This window comes from Procambarus clarkii, chromosome 23 (assembly GCF_040958095.1).
Source record: "Procambarus clarkii isolate CNS0578487 chromosome 23, FALCON_Pclarkii_2.0, whole genome shotgun sequence".
In the NCBI taxonomy this organism is placed as follows: domain Eukaryota; kingdom Metazoa; phylum Arthropoda; class Malacostraca; order Decapoda; family Cambaridae; genus Procambarus; species Procambarus clarkii.
Window position 1 is genome coordinate 33,545,149 of NC_091172.1, and position 11,373 is coordinate 33,556,521.

Genomic DNA, 11,373 nt, shown 5'->3' on the forward strand with positions numbered 1-11,373 from the left:
TTCACTTCTTTTCCTACCATCCTCCTTCTGTTAAGAAAAGTGTCCTCGTCTCTCTCTTCCTCTGCGCTCTACACATCAGCGACCCTCAGTTTCTTGATTCGGAAATTGCCTCTATCTACAAATCATTCTCTCGCCTTGGTTATCCTTTGCATTTCATCAACTGTGCCTACTCTCAAGCTAAACGAAATTTCTTTCATCCTAAACCTGCTTCCAACACTAGTAGCACTGTACTATGCCTTCCCTTCATATCTGAACTCAAAACTTTTACCAATACCTTTCGTCCTCTTGACATTAAACTCGCCTTTCAACAAACTAACACACTTCATAGCAATCTAGTTCACACTGCTCCTCCTGCTTCTAATGCTGCTGGTGTCTACTCTATTTCCTGTTCATCTTGTCCTCTCCAATACTTTGGCGAAACTGGCCATACACTGAATGACAGACTTAAAGAACACAAGAGAAGTGTTAAGTCTGCAGTCACTAACAATGCTCTCATCTGCCATGTGAGGGATTCTAATCATCCCATTGATTGGTCTTCCTCCAAAATAATCTTTCCTGCCTCTACTCTACACAGACGCCGTCTTGTAGAATCGGCTCTTATACACATTGTACCCAACGTGAACTTGAGTCCTGGCTTTGTTGCTGTGGACTCTTCCCTTTCACAGTATACTGTATTAAGTTTAATACACCTCCAAGGAGAGAGCTTTCTGTGACAAGAAAAAGGACAAAAAGAACACCAGTTAAAATACATATATTTTTCCTAAGCTAGTCACCCAACTACACTACCCACTACCAGATGGTAATAATGCCGCTACTCTTAGTCAAGGTAGTCGGCAAGCCTCACTGGAAGCTGAAATCAGCTGACAAAATACAGTTAGAAAGGAAAACTGGTAATGAAAATAAAGCAATTGTTGAGTTTTGTAAATATAACCCTTTATTTTTTAGCAGGGTCTTCTTGGACACTCAAGCCAGCTCCCCAGAAAGGGGTAAATATTAAAACATGCCAGAAGAATACTTACAAGTTGCAGGTCAACTTGATAAAACAAAATGTATTTGGTTTAATTAAGTAGGAAATATCTTACAGCTTACAGTAAGTAAAAAATTAGAGCAGTGTCTTGTATGGGTTATATACTCTAGGACACAGATTAGGCAAATAGGCACATATGGATTCAATGGTTTGTTGCCATTTGTGTTCCTTTATTGTCCTTTATATGTAGATATGTGATAAATATTAACACCTATTTTGATAATTTATTAAAAAGGGAGTTTGTTTTAGAATGAAACGCAAAAGAAAATTCTCCGTTGGTCGAGGAAAGCAAACAAAGAAAACTAAAGTAGGACTTGGAGGTGAAACAAGTTACAGTGGTAGTCCGGCAAAGGCTTCACGACATGCAGCATCACGAAGTAAAGCAGCAGCATCAATGGCAGGAAGAGGAAGAGGAACAAGGGGAGCTCAGGGAGGTGGTGGAAAATCTGCAGGTGCAGGTACTTCTGGCAGAGGAAGAGCATCAGGTGCTGCACTAGGTTTACTAAGTAACCCACAGCCAAGATCATTCCTGCAGCCCAACACATGTATTGGGAAAGTAGTAGCAAAGGGTAGTGAGAGGAAAATGTCCAGATTTAAATTTATGGGCAGTGGTAGTAGCTAGCAATGTAATGGAGCATTGGAATAGCAACATCATCTTGGGCAGTTTTAAGGCTAAGTAAGAATAAATTTTCTTTGCACAGTCTGCTTTTATTATAATCATAGACAACAGAATTTTGGATCCTTGTAATTACACAAAATTATTGTCTTGACATCTTATAAATAGTTTTTCTTGCTAGATGGTGTGTGAATGTGTATTATGCAAGTCTGGACCCTGGTTGGTTCTTGTTCACTCTCTTCCTTTCAATTATTTGCTCATTTATTCTTGCTAGCTAATCTCATTTATTAATACTTCACCACCCACACACATCCATACTACCAACCTCTTCCACATTCTCCTCACTATGTATCTGTAGTTTTTCATGCGTGTGTTTGTGTATAATTACTGAAGTATAGTTACACGACAAGAGCAGTGCTCGTGGTGTCCCGTTTTCCCAATAATCTTTGTCACGGGACATTTTGAAACTACTAATGCTTTTGGCATCTACCACCTTACTTGAATTGTTCCACTTGTCTTCAACTCTGCAAATGAGAACTTTTGGAATTTGTGTGCACCTTTGTTTTCTTAGCTCAAGTCCATGGTCTCTTGTTGTTAAAGTTGTTGAATCCTATCACAATTTTGTATTTTGTACACACACACACACACGCACACACGCGCACACACACACACACACACACACACACACACACACACACACACACACACACACACACACACACACACACACACTCACTCACTCACTCACTCTTTCCTGAGACCTGGAACTTTAAGAACAAGAGGTCATAGATTTAAACTAGCTAAACACAGATGCCGAAGAAATATAAGAAAATTCACTTTCCCAAACAGAGTGGTAGACGGTTGGAACAAGTTAGGTGAGAAAGTGGTGGAGGCCAAGACCATCAGTAGTTTCAAAGCGTTATATGACAGAGTGCTGGGAAGACAAGACACCACGAGCATAGCTCTCATCCTGTAACTACACTTAGGTAATTACACACACACCATATGTATGAATAAATATGACATCATGTGAGTATTGCACAACTTTCCCACACAAAATGCCACCCTTCCTTGTGTAAATTGTATCATACAAATTGATAATGTGTGTTGATGCTGTATATAATAAATCACTACCAACCTAACCAAACACCATGAAATTTATTACAATTTATATAATTATAGTATTGGAATGAGTTGACTTATAGTGTAAGCTACAATAGTGTAGTTGTAGGAAATACAATATTGTAGCTAATAATCTGCATATTCTAAAAGTTTGTATGTAAGAAAGGCAGTGCACATAGCTGTGTGTGTTGCCGGGTGGCTTTATGGTACACAAAGTACAAATTGTTCATGTATTGTTTTAGGTATTGGACTCAAACCTGTTTATTTATTAGTGTTTAATGAGTGATGTGTAAAGATTAAAGAATTTTAAGTACAGTATTATTTTTATTAGAAATTTCAAGTGAACCACAGCATCTTCTGATGATAATAGACAGAGAGGTATCTTTTTTCTATTTTTTTATGTAGATTTAAATATTAAAGTTAATTTCTGTTTATTTGGAGAAGTATTTATATACAATGCACATTCCAAATACCAACTGCTTTTGGCACATTCAGATTTACAGCAACATATTCTTGACTAAATAAATGTGTGCTCACTCATATGAGTTGTTTGCAGGTTCAGTTGTCCTTTGAAATGCTTTATGGAGATGATTAATGACTGTTTCTCACAAGAAACCTTCTACAGTAATGACCAATTAGGCATCAACATTTTGGGTTCTTTTTTGTAAAAGAGGCGGGTGTGTGATGTGAGTTATATGTGATGTGATGTGTTTTATAACTTATTGTTTACTATGTGACCTGGATCACTATTCCATCTCTTGCCTTTTTCATATGAGCTCTGCACCTCCTTTCAAGTTATTGTTAAGGCTACCTCAATCTGCATATATTGTTTTCTTGCGCTCAAAATAAAAGTGACACAATGTGAGAGCTACGTACTATGTATATTTCATTTTTAAGTTGTTGTGTTGGAAAATTGACATAGTTTTTACGATTTGTGGAATGAATCACTCATCTTGTAAATACTTTCACATAAGTTCCCCAGTTTACAAAATTTACTTCTTGATTTATGGAAAAAACTTGAAACTTGCTAGAATATTTTACTAAAACAAGTACTGAAAATGTTTAAACATTAAAAGTGTGTTATACATGTTGAATTATTTTTTATTTTCACTTAAATTTATTTAACGTTCATTATGTAAAGAACATAGTAAGTGCCTCGGTTGTATGCATCAATACATTCCTTGATGTTGTGTTAAACTGGACAACTGGGTATTTTGTTAATTGTCTTATGGGGAAAATGCAAGACCAAATATTTGGAGAAACTTACTACAATACCATAGTGCTTTAATGAAAGTGAATAAACGACCCAATTTATGTTTTAGTGCATTAAAAATCTAATTTTCAGATGTCACCTACATCGTTTCTGAAGGTACTGTAGGCAGTAGGCACTGTTGTCAAATATTGTTGTAGACAACATTGTATACAGTACCTTGAGAAAAGATGTAGGTGACATCCGAAAAAAAAAAATTTAATACACGAAAACATAAATTGGGTCTCTCATTCACCAAATATTTATAACATGACAGATAAAAATGAATGTATACAGTATCGGTATAGCCGGTCGGCCGAGTGGACAGCACACTGGGCTTGTGATCCTGTGGTCCCCGGGTTTGATCCCGGGCGCCGGCGAGAAACAATGGGCAGTGTTTCTTTCACCCTATGCCCCTGTTACCTAGCAGTAAAATAGGTACCTGGGTGTTAGTCAGCTGTCACGGGCTGCTTCCTGGGGGTGGAGGCCTGGTCGAGGACCGGGCCGCGGGTACACTAAAGCCCCGAAATCATCTCAAGATAACCTCAAGTATACATTTCATTTATTAATACAAGACAACTTAGATTATTGAATGGAATGCTTGTGCGGATAATTGTTGTTGTTATTAACCTTTGCTATTGGTAAGCAAGGATGAGTGCAAGAATTATAGGGGCATTAATTTGTGAAGTGAAAGGTAAATTATTTGGCAGGATAGTGTTTTGCAGAATATAGGAAATTACTGAGACCATTAATAAACAAAGTGGGTTCCTTAGTGATAAAGGATGTATAAATCAGATATTTACATAATGACAGTTCGTAGAAAAGTACTGTATATGAGAAAGAATATAAGGTACAAAGGACCACATGGTTTGCAAACTTAAGTTATCCAAAAGGTCCAGTATCTCAATCGAGGTTGGGGTTTCATGCCTCTCTAACTAATTTTGAGAAGCAAGGAAGTGGTCTGCCAGGCCTTGTGCTGGCCCGGGTTTGATGGCCTAGTTTACACTTCGACCATGTCGGGTGCCACTCTAGTGCCTTCTAGCCTGTGACGTCACAGATTCACGGCCCATTGTTCCCATTGTTTTGATTTGTCACGAGCCTGGAGTGTTCATTCCATGACTTGTTGGATATATCTGCACAATCTTGGAACATCCGTGAACATCTGACATGACAACATCTTGTCATGTCGGCTTCAAATTCATGTATTGTGTCAGTGATGGCTGACTGGTGGGTGGATAAGCAGGCAGAGTGAGCAGGTGGGGCAGGGTGGGGGGATGGGATGGCTGGCAGGCAGGGATAGCAGGTGAGTGGGCAGAAAGGGGTGGGTGGATGGATGGATTGGTGGCCGACTGACTGGCGGGTGGGCAGTTTTAGGTGGGTAGGTAGGTGGGTGGATTGGTGGCCCGCTGCACCTACCCTCAGGGCGGGTAGGTGCAGGGGCAAGGAAGATGGCTGGGTGAGTGGGCAATGTGGATGGAAGGATTGGTGGCTGACTAGCAGGCAGGCTGGGTGGGTAAGTTAATGGGTGGGAAGGGCTAGGTGGGTTGCTGGTGGGCAGGCAGGCTGGCTGGGTGGGGGGGCAGTGTTGATATGTTTGGGCGGGTAGGTGGGCTTGGGTGGGTTCGGGTGGGTAGGCGGGCTTGGGTGGGTTCGGGTGGGTAGGCGGGCTTGGGTGGATTCGGGTGGGTAGGCGGGCTTGGGTGGATTCGGGTGGGTAGGTGGTCTTGGGTTTGGGCAGGGTAGGCAGGTTTGAGCGGGTAGGTGGGCTTGGGGTGGGTTCAGGCGGGCGAGCGGCAGGTGGACTAGTATCACAGACTGGCTGTGGTCACACCACATCCCCTCTGCACCCCTCACGCCCACTACATCCTACCCTCCCCCTTCCCCTATCCCCACACCGGACCCCTCCCGGAAATATTCCCCACCCCTCCAGGTGTGTGTACATGGGTATTAATAAGGTTCTGATTCTCAGCTACCTTCCTACCAGAAGGTGGCCTTGGAGGCAGACTGCCCTGACTGACTACCCTGACAGACTGACCGACCGACCCGACCCGACCCAACTGACCTGACTGATTGATTGATTAATTGATTAATTAATTACACCGACCCAACCGACCGACAAGAAGTTATTCATGTAAAATAACCTCTTTGTTGACTTTATCAAAAGCTCCTTGCAAATCAATAAAAATTCTATAATAATCATTTTCATTAGCTAGACATTTAATAATACAATCAGAGGTACTTTTTCCTTTGAGGAACCCAAACAAATTACTAGACAGCTGATCACCTATTATATATAAAAGTCTATTTAAAATGATCCTCTCCATCATTTTACAAAAACACGAGGTTAAAGACACAGGTCTGTACTCTTCATTGACTTTAGGGATAGGGATGATCATAGCTTTTTTCCATTTACTGGGAATACTGCCATCTTTATAACGAATATTAAAGAGGTCTAAAAGTGGGCTTTTCGTCATAATGGCAAGTTCATTAAGTATTTCATAAGTTACTCCATCCTCCCCAGGTGCGGTAGATTTCCCAACTTTAATCGCCGTTATTAGTTCTTCTTTGGTAATACTGTACCTGTGCAAGTGACATCACCACTGTTACCTGCTGTAAGTATAAAATCCTTTCTTAGATCTTTCCAAGAATCTAATGACTCTCTTGTTACAGTGGGTAATGAACTAAGTTTGGCAGCTTCCGCCCATTTATTTACGAGCCCATTTGCAATTCCTTGAGGGTAAGGATGTGCAACAAAATTATGCTTTTTACCCCTTATTTTATTTACGTCTTGCCAGATTTCCTTCAAGTTTCTGTTACTCCCAACTTTCTCTGCAAACTCCTGCCAATACTTGCTTCTAATTTCCTTTCTCTTCTCCCCCCACAGCCTAGCAACTGCCAGTAAAGCATTCTTCCCTTCCTCAGTCCTACCATTCCTATTCCAATCCCTGTGAGCTCTCCTCATTGTCAATGTCCACCCCTTAAGCATCTTGTCATGTGTATAATTTTCTTTTCTGGGGGGATGCTTTTTTATACTAGATGTTTTCCTGTTCAATGTTGCATTAAATACATCTACCTCCTTAATTAAATCTTCATAAAATGCTTCTGCCGAAACTGGCTTATAAGTATCATACCAAGACTTAATATGGCCAACAAGACCCCTTAATTCTCCCTCATTAAATTTTAACCTTTTCCTCTGAAGGCAGGCATGCTTTTTATTTAGTTTAACTGTATTTGTAATGCAAAATGATAACTTAGCATTTCATCCACAGTAAGACAATTCCCCTCTATGCCCTCAGCATTTATAAAACAAGCATAATCTAATCTCCCTCCCCTCAAATGAGTAGGAGAGGGCTCGCCCAGCAGTTGAACATCTTCATGTTCCTGCAAAAACTGGTACCATCTGCAACCATTCCTATTTGCTTTACCCCTTGATCCTAAAGCTGGATGTCTGGCATTAAAATCCCCTACCACAAATGCATCTTCAGAAAAGAAGGAATCTGGCAAGTATCTTAAATCAAGGGAGCTATCAGAGATGTATAGATTAATGAAATTTAACTCTCGGTCCTTTAATTGTATCCGCAAGCTAATGCTTTCAATACCTCTATATCTCTGAGGGATTCCAGTTATCTCGGCAGGTATGGTACTTTTGACATAACATGAGACCTCCCTAGTTCCTCCATCAGCATATAAGTGAAAACCTCTATAGCCATTTAGCCTCAGAATGCTACCATCCCTATCCCCAGTTTCCTGGAGTGCTACTATGTAAATATCCTCTCTAAGAGTATAATAGTGTACATCCATCGCTCTAGTTTTTAATCCATTAACGTTCCAAGATAATATTCTCAATTTACTTTCATCCATGATTAATAATAAAACTACCTTTGCCCTGTCCGTCACATTCCATGAGATACGAGAGTACCTTAGAAACTTCCTTCCAACACTGTAACATTTTTTCTTTCTCCTCACTTTCACAACTACTACTAACATCGAAGTAAAACAGTATACATTTCTGTATACTGTTTTACTTTAACCTTTCTTTCAACATTTGTCACAACAGGAGGTTGAACACCGCTAACACTACTAGAAAGTGTATTCTCCTGACTATCCTCTATCATCGTTACGTCATGCACATCATTACTTTCTCCTACGCACGTTTCACTTTCCATTTCACGTCCTGTTTCACTTTCAATTACACATCCTGTTTCACCACCATCTTCACCCCGTCTACCTTCCATAGCCAATTTTTCCAATGCCTCAATCCTTTTACTGTATCTAGTTTTTTTAGATATTTCAAAATTTGATTACCAACCTCAGAGGTGACCATATTGTCCTGAACCTTGTCCTCACAAGGTTTCAGTTTTCTCACTGTAGAAAAACTTGACAAAATGTGTTTTTGAACTTGAAAATTCAACAAAAAAATATATTCTTGGTAAGAATAATAAAAGTCCAACATGTGCTTTGTTTGAAAAATAAGAGGGAATAATTGTTAATTATATGAAGATCTTAAAGTGCAGTATATTAAAAATCCTTATGCCATTTCCTGCAATCTACAATAATCAGCTACTCTATGTACACAAGAGCTAGCTACACAGCAATCGTGTACACTTCTCCATCTCATTGTAATACCACTATTCATGGTAATATCAATTGTATTCTTCTTGATTACACCATGTTCTTTGTTGCTTAATAATTTTCACTAAGATCTACAACCCTATGTTAGAATCCTGGGGTGTAAACACTCCAAAAATGGCTTGCACATATTTTAGTTGATAACAATGATATTCCTGCGCCTGCTAGTACCCTTCTGAATCATTAAGTGTCTGAGATATTTCCAGACGCCGAGTTTGTTTAACGTCTGGGAATATCTCGGACGTAGGTTCGAATCCTCTTCACGGCCCTTGTGGATTTGTTCATTGATGCATCACGTTTCTTGTGTGTAATGAAGTAAGGGCGAAGAGGTAGAACGGCCTATTGACATAGCTCGAGTGCATGGGGGAGTTGTGTAAAACCCTGGTTTATGTCTCGGAGAGGCTGCAAGATCCAAGTAAGTCCAGTAGAACTTCTGGTTTCAACTTTTTTTTACCATGTCGTAGCTCAGTATATATACTGTATGTATATATATATATATATATATATATATATATATATATATATATATATATATATATATATATATATATATATATATATATATATATATATAAAAGTTTGTGAGGGTACCACCTCTGGTGCCAATGTGGGGACCCATAGCCTCGGAGAAGAAAATAAAAAGTATTCAGAGGAGACCTTGTGGTTTCTCACTGAACACTAATATTATCTTCTCCTACCACCCCCATTCTTTTGTATGTACACATATATATTTACTTTATTTGAACTTTGTTACAAAAAAGGAGTTACATATGGGTTACAAAGATGGTTGTCATAGGTTGTCGAGTTCCTCCAGCTCCTCAGATGGCGGGCAGGAACCCTGGATGCAGTGCGCATTTCCCCTCTGTATCGCCACACTGAGGCGCTGGAAAAGAAAGCTTGCAGCTCTCGGGTCCCTTGTTGTTTCAATGAGCCTAGAACCCAGTTCCTTCAAAAAACTGGTAGCACTTTTACCCCAGGCGCCGAGCGTCTCAGAAGCAATGGGGACAAAATTGTAGTGGTGATCCAGTTCTCTATACTTACGGGATTTGGCTGCTTCCCTGTGGGTGGCAGCGCCACCTGGTTGTGCAACACTGAGGTTAATGTAGGTGTTAGCCAGGGTTGATACGCACGTGTAGTCCCATACCAACTGCTTGCCATTCTTCCAGGGGTTCACTGTGATACCATCCGGGCGACCAATAAGAGCATCAGAGTTACGGGGCGTTAGGTAACGGGGCTCTCTTTCAGCTGGGCATCCAGCTGTGGTGAGGCTCCTCTTGATGATGTCGTTAACTTCACTGTGCCTCGAGTGCCATCCCCCTGTGCTTTGGCAGAGTAGGCCATGGTGACCGTACCTGTCAGCCACCACCTCGCCGCAAATACACCTATATCTGGTGTGGATTGGGGCAGCAAGGCGGAGGGCCACAGCAATTCGGAGGGCGTGTGGTGTGAGACGCGTGCCAGTTGCCGACATTGGGGTTGCTAACAGGAAATCCCCTGCATGTGGTGCTGCTACTGCTGTGAGGCGAGCAATGTCGTGTTGTGTTGTTGCAGCACCCAGGCACTCTGCAGCAACTTGGTCTACAATGGGACCATCCCAGCTGGATTGCTTGTGGGATTTTGGGGATGGTGGTTGAGGTGATTGGCCTGCACGAGAGGCCCACTCTGTGGCACAGCGTGTAAAATTGGGATCATGTACACCTGCCAGCTGATGTAAGTGGGCAGGTAGAATTTCCTTCACAAGGTCGTCGGATGCTGATAAGGAGGACAGGAAGGCTGGAACAGCGATTTGCGTTGCTGTTCGAACTCCGAGGCCCCCAAGTCTTACGGGAAGAGAGGCTTGTTTCCACTGTAGGTCATCGAGAGAGAGGTTAAGGGCTTTTTCTAGCATTGATTTCAGTAACCGGTCATACTCACTTAGTTTTTGGCTACTGTAAGATGGTAAGATGGTATATATATATATATATATATATATATATATATATATATATATATATATATATATATATATATATATATGTCGTACCTAGTAGCCAGAACGCACTTCTCAGCCTACTATGCAAGGCCTGATTTGCCTAATAAGCCAAGTTTTCATGAATTAATGTTTTTTCGACTACCTAACCTACCTAACCTAACCTAACTTTTTCGGCTACCTAACCTAACCTAACCTATAAAGATAGGTTAGGTTAGGTTAGGTAGGGTTGGTTAGGTTTGGTCATATATCTACGTTAATTTTAACTCCAATAAAAAAAATTGACCTCATACACAATGAAATGGGTAGCTTTATCATTTCATAAGAAAAAAATTAGAGAAAATATATTAATTCATGAAAACTTGGCTTTTAGGCAAATCGGGCCTTGTATAGTAGGCTGAGAAGTGCGTTCTGGCTACTAGGTACGACATATATATATATATATATATATATATATATATATATATATATATATATATATATATATATGTCGTACCTAATAGCCAGAACGCACTTCTCGGCCTACTGTCCAAGGCCCGATTTGCCTAATAAGCCAAGTTTTCCTGAATTAATATATTTTCTCTAACTTTTTTCTTATGAAATGATAAAGCTACCCATTACATTACGAATGAGGTCAATTTTTTTTTATTGGAGTTAAAATTAACGTAGATATATGACCGAACCTAACCAACCCTACCTAACCTAACCTAACCTATCTTTATAGGTTAGGTTAGGTTAGGTAGCCGAAAATGTTAGGTTAG

The 11,373-nt window shown here is 40.3% G+C and overlaps 1 protein-coding gene across 7 annotated transcripts in view; it reads left to right on the forward strand.

The window, feature by feature from the left end:
* LOC123763900 (recQ-like DNA helicase BLM) overlaps positions 1-3,080 on the forward strand; it is a 134,690-nt gene extending 131,610 nt beyond the window's left edge. For all 7 annotated transcript variants that reach the window (XM_069330137.1, XM_069330141.1, XM_069330140.1 and 4 more), the window contains one exon: positions 1,277-3,080. In XM_069330137.1, the coding sequence (XP_069186238.1) occupies positions 1,277-1,649 (373 nt within the window). In that variant the 3' untranslated portion in view covers positions 1,650-3,080. The remainder of the gene's footprint in view (positions 1-1,276) is intronic.
* Positions 3,081-11,373: the final 8,293 nt, after the last annotated feature.